Raw genomic sequence first — 15,509 nt, forward strand, 5'->3', positions numbered from 1 at the left:
AAATTATCCCTTTGATCAATCAAAATATACCACTGATGTGTCTTAGAAAACACCATGTACAGTTCTTGCCTGCAAAGTCCAGGACACCAAGGCAAAGTCTTCAGTTGGAGGGGTGAGATGGGGGAAGGGTTGTAGGGAAGATGATTTTGCACTGGGAAATATTTTCATTGATTCCTCTAGAAGATAAGAAGTAAATGGGCTAAATGAGACAAAATGGACAGATAAGCAGAATGCTTAAAATGACTTTTTACTATACATTTTATAAAATACCAAAATGTGGAGAAATACGTCATGGAGTTTGTTTTTCAAAAGTTATATTCATTGCTAAGAGTCATCTATAGAGATTAGATTACTGTAATGCACTCTAAATGGGGCTACAGCTTAAATCAACCTGGAAAGAGAAGCAGGTGTAGAACAGGGCAGCCCGTTTAGTAACTGATACATTTTTCCAGCCGTACATAACACCAGTGCTCTAGCTGCTGCACTGGCTTCCTGTTCGTTTCTGTGTCAAGTTTAAGGTAGTGAATCTGAACTATAAAGCTTTAAGCGGCTTGAGGCCTGACTTTTTGAAATACTGCATCTCTCTCAGTCAGCGAAGGCACTCAAGCTAGATGGATAAAAGAAAGGGAACTGCTGGTAGGACAACTTCCATGCAAGGCCCTCAACTTCTGAAGTCACTTGGGTCTAAAATAGCCTTCCAGCATGAGTTTAGAGACATGTTGCATGTTGTTACTTATGGGAAGGGGGCATGCAATGGGGGCTGCATTGATGGGCTCAATACAGCATTGGTTGGGGGTGGAAATCTGATTGGTTATTCTCCAGTTTGTTTTGAGGAAGCTGTTGGCTTCATCTTTTAAACATGTCAAAGGCACAAAAAGACCACCCTAGTTCATGTGTAAACAATGAGTTAAAGGTAGTTTCGAGTAGTACACCTGCTCTGGGGTCCCAGTGCCAATTCTTATGGTTTTACTATAACATTTTCTTTTTCTTTATTTATTTTTAAATCTGCCCCTGTGTGAAAGAGCCCCAGGGGAAACTGGCTAATCATGGTATTGTCAAAAGCACAAAGTAATTTTTTTTTAAAGGAAAATATGTTTTTCTAATCTCTGTCTATTGGTGTACTTAAATGCATTATCACTGTACAATTATACCATTCAGTTACAACAATCTGTGTGTTACTTGTAATCAATAAAAAACAAACAAAAACAAAACCCCAGAACAAAGCAAATTATTTTTTAGGTCCCTGTAGGTATACTTTGTAACAATTTCTCAGTAAATACCATATTTTCTTGATGTATATGTACAGAAATCATCAGTATTCTTTATTGTGACGCACACACCATAAACCTAAATGATGCTTTACATAAAAATAAAAGGTAATTGGTGAAATCCTGGCCCCATTGAAGTCAGTGGCAAAACTATTGATTTCATTGGGCCAAGATTTCATCCCTCATTTTTTACACTGAGGAATTTATAATCAGCAAGAATGGTATGTCAGTGAATACTATGCAGTAGTGCGCGTTTGCACAGTTTGACCCTGGGTTAAATTAAGACATAATGACAAACACTAAATTGGCTATGGAAGGGATAGGAGGAAGGGAAGGCACAGTACTATGATCAAGTGGTTGTTTGGATTATTAATGTACATGTTTTGATATACAGATTTTTTTTTTAAATCTGCAATTAATTTGAAGGGAAGATTAGTGTAGTTCTAGGGCTAGGCTAGATGAGGTAGTGTCTTTCCTTTGTTTACATTAGATTTTGATGAAGAATATAGTCAAGAGGATGGAAAAAAATTCCTAAAAACTTATGCCCCTGCACCAACAGTTTTTCCCTTTCTGTTATCTATGAGATTTTAAAACACATTTTATTTAAAAAAAATTATAAACTTCTGGGCAGTTTTCTTTTGTGACACTATCAAAATGTTACAAGGAAACAAACTTATTTTCTTCCACTGGGTAGTTAAAATCCAGGTAATTTATTTAATGGAAATGAATGTCTCTTATTTAAAATGTTTGTTGAATACTTTAATATATTTGTCAATAAAACAACATAGTGGTACGTTATACAAGAACATTATTGTAAGTTTGAACTTAAAAGTTTTTTTTCATTTTAATAAAAGGTAGAAAGGGCAGCAGTTTTAATTGGCACAAGTTTCAAAACACACAAACGTGAAATGACAACTGCTTGAAAAATCTTTCAAAGCATCATGACATGGCAAAATTTCTTTCCATGTCACTATCCATGAATGTTATAAAGGGTCGATTCAGTCCAAAAGAGCAATAAGCCTTGCAGGTCTAGTGTAAGTGTAACTAATACAGGCTCTGGTCAGGAGTTACCATGCATTACTAATGAGAGAAGCACAGCCAAAAAGTTGTCTGCAACATTTCCAGAGCTCCAGAAGCTGGATGTGGCTAGGAAGCTTGATGTTTCTTTTGAATTCTCTTCCCTCTTTTTTTTTTTTTTTTGCCCTGCCTTATTTAAATTTTTCAGATATCTAAATTTATAAAAGATTTATACATTCCAGAGACACATATTTCTAAGATGCCATCATAGTCAAGGCCACCAATTTGGATATATTTCATACTAAGAAGCGACCCTGAAATGAATATTGTGGGAAAACTCAATTTAATGATACCCTGGAGCATATTCTTGGTTCATTCTCTGCTGTTCTCTTTGCAAGGTAAGAACTTTTATGCTCAATTTTTACACTAAAAATCTTTTAGAAAGACTTCTCTTAACAATTTAGTAATACGGTTACTTATTTTTCTTTCATTGTAAAGCAAATATTTCCTACTGCCCATGGCTTAATTAAACAAACAAACAAACCAGTAATACAGACTTAATATATTTACATCACACACTTTTACTGCTTTTGAAACTAAAAAGGCTTTGATTTTTTTTTAATTCAGACTTTAATGCTTGAATTTTATACAGAATGATTGGTAAAGAACAAAATTATTTTTCTTGGCTTTCTTCCTTCTCATTATTGTCAAATGTGTTATCAGATTGATGTAGGCTTAATTGTTATGAACAGGATATGGGTTTGCTCAAGACTTGGACTGCACCTGCAGTGTGTCTGAACATTTTTTATAACTCTAGAATAAATATTTGGCAAACTGATTATATAAATTCTCCCAGCTGTTGTCATCACACATGCTAATAATAGATACCATAGACAGCTTAGAAAAAGGATTCTGAGGATAACAGAGGTTTTTCAAGCATTGTAACTTTCACATAGCTTGAAAGTAAAAATATTCTTAAAATGAAAGTAAATCTGCATGAAATCTAGAGAGAGATTTAAACATATTGGACTAAAGGTTTATAATTATGTTCAGAAAAGCATTACATTGAAGCCTGATCCTGAGAGGTTCTGAGCACCTTCCATATTTGATGAGCTTCAGTCTGATCCTGCAAGGGGCTGAGCATTCATCACTTCCACTGTCGATGATGGGAGTCAAGGGTGCTTAGCACTTTGTAGGATTGGGCCCATTGGAAATTGTAGGTTCTCAGCACTTCTCAGGATCAGATTCTGAAGACGAAAGACATCAATCACTCAGAAAAAAAGTGTTTCTATCTTTGCTGGCAGGGAGTAACTTTGCTGGCAGGGAGATGGAAGGGCTGCATAAATGCTTTCTGGAAAACTTATTGTCATTAGCCCTCTTCTAAAGGACAAACCTCACTCTTGTTTCTTAATCCAAAGTCAGCTAAACATTTGTCTGCATGTCAAATGGAGAAAAAAATGGTTTAATTCCATCACTTTTTATCCAACAGGATCCTATTGCGAGTTTTCTCTTTTGAGAAGAACACCAAGGTGAGTGTGCATTCCTCATTTGCAGAGTTTTAAAAGCAAATGTGGGTGAAATCAGTAAGGCTTGTCTAATATGATGGAAGTATAGGAAATACAATACGACCTTGTGTAGAACACCTCTGACTTTTAGTAACTTAGACATAAAGTATTTCTTCCCTGTAATAACTCTTCCCAAAGAGCTTGTGATTAAACATGTAAATCCTTTTTTGAAAAACAAGTGCAACTCTTTAGTAATCACAAAAAGATGGTGTTCCACAGGGGCCCAAGTAAGTTCACAGGATGAGTTTCTTATATGACTATTCTCATATCTGATAAAATGTACATTAATTAAATACCAGTAGATCATTTTAGTTTCAGGATAAAAATAATAAAATTCTAGTGACACACAGAAAGGAATTTCCCCACAAATAAAATGTGTTATACAATAAATATAGTCTCAGTGATGATAATTCATTTTCTCAGTCTGAAAAAAGCACTTGCAAGGAAAGTTGTATGTAATAGTTCAAACCAAAACAAAACTAGGGTATCTTCCTGATCCCATTGAAGTCAATGGAAACTTTGCCATTCAATAGAAGCAGGATTAGAACTCAGCTATGGACATCTAATGACTTCTAGTACATGTAGTGATCACACACTATATTGTACAAAATCTGGCCTGTTAAATAAAACAAAGTGTATTTTGTAGATTGAGGCCATTATTTCTGAAATTAATTTAATTATTGCCTATTGTAATTTAGTTACCATTGGAAGGTAACCGTACACTTTTAACACCATGACCACTGCACATGCAAATAGCACTGGTGCCCCTCAACAACATGTGTACCATTCAGGCATCTAATGAAAGAACTTCACTATTTTGTGTCCCATATTATAAGCCCAATTTGCTTATCTCCCCTCCCCCATAAATACCAGGTACCTCCTTGAACAAGTAGCCTGTGTTCAAGAGCAGAGATCTGATCACTCTTGAATTTTGTAAAACGAGACTATGAAAAGAAAAAAGTCACCTTTTTAAATGTTAACCCAAGAAAGACCTCTTTGATAACGTGCTGGAAATCAGAGAGAGACACCTCTCCCTAGGGAACCACTTATTCAGGTTGCTCAGGGACCTTTGATTATACAAGATCCTTTTTGTTTTCTTCCAGAAACCAGTTTAATGCAACTCGACAGAAAAGAGATCTCTTAGCAGCTGAGGTAGGTTATACCACAGAAAGAAAGGGGGGCAAAAATCCCCCTCCTTTCTGCAACGGGGCTTTGCTGTTGTCACAATGAGGTCTTTGTAAAGGAGAATGGAAATGGTAATAACAAGACAGGAATGAGGAGGAGAAGCTTTTCCATACCTGCTTTCCTCAAACTTAAATCCACAGCCTCATTCATTCTTAGCAAAATGCTTCATGAATTACCCACCCTAACACACACCGTGGGGACGAGGGTCTTTGTTAAATCTTTTGTGAGAGCAAACAGAAACTTGGGAGTGACTGTTTGATGAAAAGCACAATAATGAAACCATAGCCAAACAATTTTGCAAATAGTGTTGTTATTGGGCAACGCTCCTGGGCTGTGCAGCAGGTTCCCAGGGCAGAGCCTGTGCCTCTGAAGACCATCCCCAGTTCCATTGCCTCATTGCTGTTAAGATAACTCAGGGAGGTAGGAGGTCAGGGAGTAGACCTGACAATTATTCCATCTGGGATGAGTTTACTCTTCTATGAACTAGGATTTTGTTGTGTGTCAGTGAGAGATACAAACCCCTGTAAATTCCTGCCATTTGCCAGTCCTGGAGAAAGCAACTTGTTCACTGGCACAGGAGTGTGGGGGTTAGCATTTGGGATGCTAGGAAGCCACATAAAGTGCTGAGTGCCTGCTTGGGGCAGATGGCTAGTCTTGTGCTAGTATCTCAGTGAGCTATGCTCCTTGTCCTCCTTCTGATATCTCTGTTGCTGTGTTCCACCCCAGGGAGCACTGCATTTCGGTGATGGAGAAAGTAATTCCTTACATATGGTTTACAATTTTACCTAGTGTTTACAAAGTGCTTTGGGATTCTCTTGGATCAAAAGCTCTATATACACGCAAGATCATTTTATGTATTAAAGTAATTGTCCTATCCTAAAATTGCTTCAAAATCTCTAGAATTTAATTAGTCAGACCGTTTATGAAGTATTAACACTCTGGTTTTGCTTTTTTGTTTCTCGGATAGACTGGAGCAGATTCTGCTGGGTCTCACCTTCATGGGGACCTTACTCAGGCGCAAAGTCCATCAGGAGGTCAGTACCATGTTAGTAATTCACGACCTGTTTGAAAGGATTTCAATAAAATGCCATCTACCCATCAACTATCGCTTGTTACCAGAGATTGTGTAACTTTTGATAGTATTTACCTCCCATGCAAAACCCAGTGCTATCTAATTTTGTTATGGTAACTTGTACTTCTGACTTGCTAAATCACAGAAAATAGTTATTAAAAACAATCAGTTTCTAATGTACCTGTTAATGTGGCACCCAAGCACCTAATGAAACAAATCCTTCATTGCTTTACAGTTATTTCCACTCCCAGTTTTCTTGTGTGTCACTTTTGGGCCTTGTCAGGTTGAGTAGGTATGCTGAGTGGGATTGATAATAGCAGTTGTCCATGGAAGACCAACCTAAAGCCTCTTTTAGAAGATTCTAGGTGTCAATCAAACTCTTCAGTTTGTTCAGAGAGTGAATTGAGGGGTTTCACAGATTATACATTCCCATCGCTGTTATCTAGCATCCAGCATGCAAAAATGATCAAATGAGCTGAACAGTGACACTTTCTTAAGACAAGATGGAGTTTTTGGTTTCTTTCATATCAATGAATACAAATCATGGTGAATCATATAGTGGTGTTAGTTTTAAAAGTGTTTCTTTGTAAGTGAAATGGGGGAGCGAGACAGTATTCTCTGCCTGGTCTATATTTTCAAATGGTATTTGTCTTTATAAGTGTTTGAAAAATAACTTTAACGTGGAAGGCTGCTATGTTTTCTTTCAGTCTCTTGTCCTCAAGAATGCCTTAATGGAGCAGTTTGCACAGAGGCGGGTGTATGTGATTGTCAGATGTTTCAGGCTCATGGTGAAAGGTGCCAAATTGGTAAGTTTCAGTAATCGGCAATGGAATTGAGTTTCAGATTAGAGTGAGATTTAGGGGCAAGTTTGTTAAAATAATACCTGTTCAGAGCACTTTGCAATTGCCTTATAATCAAGCTGTAATTCTAAAAGGAGGCTGGGTGGCTCAAATGCTGTATTTCAGAGTGAGATATGGGAGTACAGAAGAGCATCAGATGTTCCTGAATTTTATTAATACTTGTAACAGTATCCCAGTGCATCATAATGTACCATATCTGCTTTTACTTACTTAGCAGTGTCACCAAAAATATCACTGCATTTCCACTTAAAGTGCCCTATTGCCCATTCTGAAGATAGGATGTTCAAATATTTTAATGGGACAAGTTTTGGCAGGTGTAATCTATTGGTAGTAGAATTGGGGTAGAAGTTGTTTGTCCCTATCGTGATTCCTCAGGCTCTGTAGAATATCTGCAACAGCAGCCATGGAGGGACTTTCTAAGGTCAGGCCTAGAACCTCAGCTGGTGTCAACCAATGTAGCTCCATTGAATTCAATGGAACTGCACTGACTTGTGTCAGCTGAGATGGTAGGCCAAAGCGGCTGTTGAAACTGAACCAAAATCTTAGCCTTGGTTCACCCTGAGCCCATACACCAACCACTGACCTAAACTTAAATGATATGATTATCCTCTCCTTTGTAGAGTTTTGTGGATAATGGATTTTTTTTGGTTCACTGGCAATTTCAACAAGTTGAAAACAAAACTAATTTTGTGTTAAACAAAATGTTTTATTTGAAACAAAACGTTTCATTTCAATTTCAATCATTTTCAGATATATTTAAATTTTAAAACCAAAATTAAAGGAAATTTCAAATAAAAATGTTTCAAAATGAAAAATCATAATGTTTAGTTTAAAAATGTCAAAATAAAAAGTTCTGATTTCTCCCCACCCCAGAATTTTAGTTACCCCCTTCCTTCCCCCCCAAAAGGTGAAATCAACATGAATTCATGAAATGATTAATTGTCACCGAATCTGCCTTTTTTCTCTAAAAAAAAAAAAAGTTTGGGTCCAAAAATTTTGCCCAGCTCTACCCATTGGTCCATTCCTAGTTATAATTTAAAGGTGAAATCCAGGCTGTCAATGGCAAAATTTCCATTGGCTTTACTGGTCCACAGTTCCCACCTAAGAGTTTTAAAACTTGTCTTAATCTCATTTCTTGAATGATAAGCATACATCAGCACAGAAGATAGTTTTATTTATCTATTATGCATGTAATATCTTACTTTTGTACATGTCTCTGACACTTGTGTAATTTTGTTGTTATTTTGCATTTTATAAGCTCATCTTATTTATTCTCCCCAGTACCTAATGATGGCAAGGATCGAGATGGAATTTGTAAATCATGGGGACAGTATCACTTTGAAACATTTGATGGCATCTACTACTATTTCCCAGGAAATTGTTCCTACATTTTTGCAAAAGATTGCAGTGCTCCAGAACCTCAGTACACTGTATGGGTAAGTGTGTGAATATGGATTTTGAAATGAAATGCAAAAGATTTATATAACATAGAACTTGTGTTATAGCATAACAAAAAGAATTCAACAGAGACAGTAAATGGATCAAAAGGTGGTTTATTTCCTTTTTAGATTTATAGAATGTGCTGATCAAAAACTCTGAAAGTACACATGCAATAACATCTACAAATCTCTGAAATATAAAGTAAACTGTATTATAAAATGATCTCTTTAGGCAAATATGGGGAACTTTTCTCCTGGCTTCAAAGTAGTTGACTGTCTCCTTCATTAGCCCCAGATCGAATCATTTAATGTTAGTGATCAGTGCTCTGATGTCAAATGTTGAATAGCATCATTTGTTACGTACAAATGAAGTTAAGACTGGTATTATTCCAAAGATAGTAACTCTGATAACTGTGATAAAGAAATTGTTTCCATGACAGATTTGTAAAACTGCAAGTGGTAGTTATAGAGACAAATGTGAGTTGAGGAGATTTTCTGAAATATAGAGATTCTACTTACATTAAATGTGGTTTGACCAGGACAGGTGGACTGGACTAGTTTTGGGCATAGATGACCACACAGGATTTCATATCAAAGAGGCTTCCAGATATCCCCGGTGTAAAGATTTGAAAAGAGAAATTGATTAGGAGAGAAGATGTTCATTGAGCTAAACTTTTGTGCTATAGAATATATTAGGTTTTTTTTGGGTCTGCATATCTGCCTTGGGCAGGACTACATGAAAAACTTTTGTTGGTACAGTAATGCCAGTTAGAGGGGTGATTATTATTTTTTGATATCTCTGTGCTGGCAAAAGCATTTTTTTGCTGATATAAGTTGTTGACACTGTCCTAACAGAACTCTCAAACCAAGCGGGACCAAGCAGAATCAATACTTGGATGGAACACCTCCAAATAAACCCCTACTTGCTGCAGGAAGGGACGCTGATGATTCAATAGATGCCAGTCTTTTTTTCTAGGTCAATATTGAGAGTGCCCATACGGTGCTGGGGCTATTGTGTTGCTGGCGGTCCCATCTTTCAGAGGACACATGCCTTTGGGCAATAAAGGCCCACTTGCACTTTTCTGGGGTGTTCCCCTCAGTATCATTCCCAAACCCATAACTAGGTAATTATATTCTGCCTAAACCAAATTCTCTCTGCAGTTTCAATTGGATAAAATATTCCAGTTCTTTTTTCTGTCTTAAGCTGCTATGTAATGATGCCGGGTGCTGTTAAACAGTTACTGGGTTTCATAGCAGCACGGGGCAAAGTGGTCTTCTAACCATGTATATCCCTGTATTAGTGATCCCTTGTATTGTTTAAATATTTATTTCTAAAGTTCTTTGGGATCCTTCAGTGAGAGGTGTGTAGAAATGTAAAATATTATATGTGTAAATTTATTAAGAGTTGTATGTAAATATTGAGCAGAAAACCACATTTGTTGTTAGTGCACGTGTGTGTTCTTCTCCTCTCAAGGTTCATAACAGCCCCCAGTGTGATGGTTCGGTGTATTCTTGTCTGCGGTCAATCAGCTTATTTTTTTCAAGCCAGGATGAAATAGTTGTTGTGGGACATGAAGTAAGAAAAGAAGGAATCAGGTAAATGAACTGACTGTTTTTGGAACATCTTACCACAGAAATGAAGTATTGGAATTGTGGGAAGGAACTCGAGTAATTTAGGCTGCATCCTCACTGCAAAGTGGGCTGGTTACCAGCCCGAGTGAAAGTGGAGCCTATACTCTAATCTACACCCACAGCCGCGCCAGCTAGCCTGGGCTGAAAGTACCACTAAACTTAGGGAGAGTTTTTTGTGTGTGGATGGGATAGGGACTAGGGGCAATATCAGGTAAGAGCTTGGCATAACCCTGCAGTGAAGACATACCCTCAGACGTCATATGGTAAGACACAGAGGTTATAATTATTACCGGTAAGTCAAATTCAGATTTGATGAAAGGAACTTAACTCTATTGAAACGTTGAGCGAGTTGTTCACTCACACCTGTCTGAGTTAGCCTATTCATTTTGTTATTTTCAGTGGTGGGCCTCTACAAGGCATCTGATTTCTGATTTTTCACGTGTCTGTCCCTTGACTGAAAGTTTTTCTACACTGGGAAAATGCATGGTGTTATAATATGTTAATTATTGGACTGTCTTTTTTAAAATGGTGTTAGCTAATCTTGGTTAACCCTTGGTCAACCCTGATATTATTTAAAATATGACAGTCAGTCATTGTCCATGCTGAGTGCATTGCCCCATTGTAGAGAAGTCTAAATTGAGTTCAGGGTCCTTAAGCTCCTTCTGTGTTACCATTTTGAAGCCCAAAATAGTTTTTGAGATACACCAAACCCTGAACTCCATCAGGTTTACCCATCTTTGTTTCAAATATAAGGGTCGATGAGTAGATCTGGTGTTCTCACGTCTGAGTTGTTACACCTGGTAGCTACAAGGATATTGCCATTAGTCCCAGAAACAGCAACCTTTGAAGACAGAGATTCTGCAATACTAGAGTCTGGTGGAAATCCAAACATAGCTGTCCCCACTAACTGGACAGAGCTACAGGCATTTTAGAGGATATACTGTACATGGCTAATAATGTTTTCTGTGCTATTTAATCTTTGATTAAGCAAGGGTCTTATTCTACACACATACTATGTACAGAACAGTTATTGACTTCAAAGGGAGTTGTCTGTATTGAAAACTTGAAGGATATGGCTCCATGTCATTACCCTGTCAGTAACTGATATTTTTAAAAGTTTTTGGGCACATCTACCTGTTGCTGCTTCTGTTTACAAATGAATTAAAAGTGCACTTAGACTCTAAAAAGGAACTGTATGAATGACTTCATGGATCCCATGCTTAATGTCTCTGTCAATTACTCCATTTCAAAACTATTCAGTTTACAAGTAAAAAGATGTCTTTCCTAACACAGCAGTGCTGCAAACGCACCATGGGATTTGAAAGTCAATGTAGGTTCTTTCTGGTTTATGCATCAATACTGTATTGATTGTGTATGTGCCAGAAAATAATCCATTTCACTGAATTGATTGCGCAAAGTAACAGGAGTGACAGATATTGAAAACGTATTTTTGACAGAAAAGTAAACAGACTTTGAGGACACACGGGGAAGAGATCTAATGAGTTGGAAGGTGACATTTTATGTAATCTTTTTCTAGTTCTAGTCTCACTTGTCGTGTTTAAAATGGGTTGTTCTATTTTTCCAGATTGACATTGCCTCAGACAATTGGAAATGTTTTCATTGAGAGGCTGGCCGACTATATTCTGGTGAAAACTACCTTTGGTTTTTCTCTTGCTTGGGACGGAAGCTCTGGTATTTATATTAAACTGACAGAAGAACATAAAGGGAAACCTTGTGGCCTGTGTGGAAATTATAATGGCAATAAATCTGATGATCTGATAATACAAAATAGTAAGTGAAGAGACCAGAAATGCACCTTTCCTTTGTTATAAAAAAAAACCAAAAAACAACAACCAGATTCTGTGGTCCTGATGTCTTGTAAATATGAGGATGTGCTCTAAAAGGTTGTGACTATTATCCATTTAAATTTATTTTCAGGTGATTTGAGTAGACTATATAGGGTCTGGTCCACTTTCCCCAGTCATAAATTTTAAGGAGTAGGGCTAGTTCAACAAAACATTTAAGTGTATGCTTAAGTCCTTTCCTGTTCAGCAAAACACTTAAGCACATGCTTAATTTAATTGAGAAACAAACTTTTAATGACCAAAATACTATTGTTTTTGTGAAAGCAATGTGATGTAAAAAACAAACAAACCCAAATTAATATTTGGAAAGGGCAATAGTTCAGCATGCGGCTCTACATAGTTATTTTAAATAATATGTTGCTATTTTATTGGTTGGTGAAATACAGAAAATTGAAAAACCTTGTTGAGGACGTTTATTTTTTTCCCCATTGCTACACTTTTATTAACATACTTTGCTGTGGTGGCAGATGGTACATTTTCAGAAGATGAATAATCCAGTGGCATCACTGTAGTACATCTGAGAGACTACGAGCTTGTGCTGTTGATTTCAGCAAGGGTGCCAGAGCTGGAGAAAGTTAAAACAGCTTTTCTCTTCAACTGAATAGTGTTCTCTCTAGGCAACACTTTATATTGGCCATTGTCTACTGTAGATAATATTTTATGCACACCCAAGTGAAAAGTGTTCTGTGCTGCCTTTCTTTTAGAGCAGACACCAGCTCGCAGCTGGTGAAACAAGAGGAGGAAGGTTGGGAACACAAGAGGAGCAGTTTCTCCCAAACAATCCCTGATATAAGTAAAAGTAATAATGGTATTTAACCACTACAGCAAACTACAGGGAGAGTTTAGTTTCTCACATTGGCTATTTTTTAAAATTACAAGTTTTATCTCAATATTACCCTGGCTTTTCTCCCTCTTTTCACATAGCTCTTGGGCGATAGCCAGGTGCTATTTATTGTACCAGGAGAGTGAGAAGCAGTTTATGTGTGTGCACATAGCCTTGATTTTCTGCCCAACAGAAACTGGTTGTATCCTCTCCACAGGGCATGTATCAGCCTCCAGTTATTTAGTGACATGGTACTGTTTGTTCTGTTCCAGACATTTTATGTCTGTATACCAAAGCATAGTACATTATCTGGCCAGTTAAAAATAATGGTTTTTTTAAAAAAATCATTGATTCACACAGAGTTAAAAATATAGTTTCAGTGTCTCTTTAGTTTACTGTTTATCATAAAACGCTTTCAAGAAGTGGTCTGCTTTCTGTCTCCACTTTCAGCATTACACAGTACTAATGGCACTATAATCTGGCAACTGTAATGGCAGAATTCCTGTCTCTTAGAAGTCAGAGAGATATGGATCACATTAAAAATTAAACATGAACTGAGTTTATAACACTGCACCCTGACACCATGTGTGCAAAAGAGAAGCAATCTGTTGTGATATTTTTCACAAGAATAAGATGTGATGGGTTCATAATACTTATAAATTGCAACTCTCTCTCTACATCTAAATGTTTCCAACTCTCATCAATCCTTTATGGTATTTCCATACAGGGCTGACTCCAGGGTTTTGGCCGCCCCAAGCAGCCCCAAAAAAAAAAAAAAAAAGCCACGATCGCGATCTGCGGCGGCACTTCGGCAGGAGGTCCTTCGCTCCGAGTGGGAGTGAGGAACCGTCCGCCGAATTACCGCCCCTCTCCGGAGTGGCCGCCCCGAGCACCTGCTTGCCAAGCTGGTGCCTGGAGCCGGCCCTGTTTCCATGCACCAGCAGTGTAAGATGAACTGTTCTTTGTAGTCTGCAGACTGATAACTCTCATTGGCCCCAGCTACACTACAGCTCGAACCAAATCTGGGGATCTGTTGTCCATATGATTGTCTTCCAATTTGGCAATGCAGTTCAGAATTCTAGGATCTCTGAAAGTGAGTTAAAGTCTTGGACACAGTTGCAATGGGGTCCCCGACTCGGTTATGGCTGTAGTGTTGCTGGGGCATTAGACATACCTCACAATCTACCAAAGTAATAGTAGAAAGTACATTTAAGAATTCAACATTTCTAATGATGGTAAAATAAACTGCTAAATACAGTGGGACAAGTGGAAAAATGGGACAATGCTACAATCCTAAAACTGTTCAAGATACAAAAATGAATCCAGATAGGGATTCCCCCAAACAAAAAAGTGAGCAAAATTAAAAGGCATGCTACAGATTCTGAATACTTAAAAAATAGTAGTTGAATCTTATTCTATTTTTGTTTTTCTTAATGGCCACTTTACACACCATCTCGTTGTTGTTGTTGTTTTCTTTATATGACACTTTACTCATTTTGATAGATCTGCCCAGAGGAGGACAATTCTATTTAACAGCAACTTTTGAGGTTTCAAAATTTGGTTTTGTTCATCACTGGAACAAAAGCAAAACCTTTTGAATGTTGAATATAAAACAGAATTTGTCAGAATGTCTTTATTTGGAATATAATCCTGGGCTGTTTGATTCAGGAAGGTTTTCCAGGTACAGGGCTTGTGGGGGAGGTGGAAGGGAGAGAGGAGGGAAAGAGTTTGAGACTCAGAGATTGGATCTCTTTTGACCAGAGAGCTAGAAACTCATTCTATAGCCTGAGTAAGATGGCACTGGCCTGGCATGTAGGAGACCTACGTTTATATCCCTGCTTTGCCTGAATCAGATTCTCCCCCTCCCAGGTCATTTCCAAGACCCCAGGCTATAGACTGTGAGAGTCTCTCTCTCTCTCTCTCTCTGGTTGGAAGTGACCAGAGAGCCTCAGTGATCCAAGAAACCTTGGTGATGAAAACTTTGTCAAAATCAATATGTCTCCACAAAACATTTCTGCTTTGATAAAACAGCATATTTTGACACAATTTCATTTTGTCAAAAATGTTCTGACCAGCTCTAAATTTCGACTTAGAAGATATTGGATTGGATTCCCTGTGTCCTAAAATGGTTTAATCTGGAGGCAATGTATGCAGGCTTTGATAAAGGGAATTGTAGATGCACCTCATTTTAGTATCCCTGGCTACTGACCTATTGATTGGTATTGGTATCAACTGCTGCTGTGTCCCACAAAATAGAGGAAATGCACCTGTTTCACTCTTTTTGCACATTTAAGAGCATGAAGTAAATGTGGTACATAGTGCTTAGAGCAGGACAATGGGAATCAGAAAACCTGGGGTCTCTTCCCTCTGACATTGACTTGTTGCTTGGCCTTGAGCATCTGTTTCCTTATCTGTGGAATGCTGTTCTATTATATACTGGTTCTTATGTCTCCCTCTTCACCATAGTCTCTGGTACCTTCTAGCAGTGCGTTAAGTGATGGGACTAGCATCGGTCACATGTGATTTGTTCTTTCTCTCATCTTCTCTCCAAGGGGGAGTTGTGTGTGTAGTGCAGTATTTTGTTTTGGTAGGATTTTTCTTTTGAGGGGGCGGGTGGGGGACAGGAGAGATTGTTATACCCACTTTCCCCAAAATATATAAAGAGGTCCTTAAATAAAATGTATTAAAGAAGTACCAAAAACAAACAAATACTCATAATAAGAAATCTGCCTTTGACTCCTTATGAAGTTACCACAACTATATTTCCTGAAAAACTAGACATT

The 15,509-nt window shown here is 37.7% G+C and overlaps 1 protein-coding gene across 1 annotated transcript in view; it reads left to right on the forward strand.

Annotated features, from left to right (window-relative positions):
• The first annotated feature begins 2,137 nt into the window (after positions 1-2,137).
• Positions 2,138-15,509, forward strand: part of OTOGL (otogelin like) — a 145,250-nt gene continuing 131,878 nt past the window's right edge. Inside the window, exons 1-8 of the mRNA XM_042850786.2 lie at positions 2,138-2,683; positions 3,775-3,814; positions 4,954-5,002; positions 6,003-6,069; positions 6,815-6,913; positions 8,249-8,403; positions 9,881-10,002; positions 11,624-11,829. Of these exons, the coding sequence (XP_042706720.2) occupies positions 2,605-2,683; positions 3,775-3,814; positions 4,954-5,002; positions 6,003-6,069; positions 6,815-6,913; positions 8,249-8,403; positions 9,881-10,002; positions 11,624-11,829 (817 nt within the window). The 5' untranslated portion in view covers positions 2,138-2,604. The remainder of the gene's footprint in view (positions 2,684-3,774; positions 3,815-4,953; positions 5,003-6,002; positions 6,070-6,814; positions 6,914-8,248; positions 8,404-9,880; positions 10,003-11,623; positions 11,830-15,509) is intronic.

The sequence above is a fragment of the Chrysemys picta genome, chromosome 1 (assembly GCF_011386835.1).
Source record: "Chrysemys picta bellii isolate R12L10 chromosome 1, ASM1138683v2, whole genome shotgun sequence".
Taxonomy (NCBI): domain Eukaryota; kingdom Metazoa; phylum Chordata; order Testudines; family Emydidae; genus Chrysemys; species Chrysemys picta.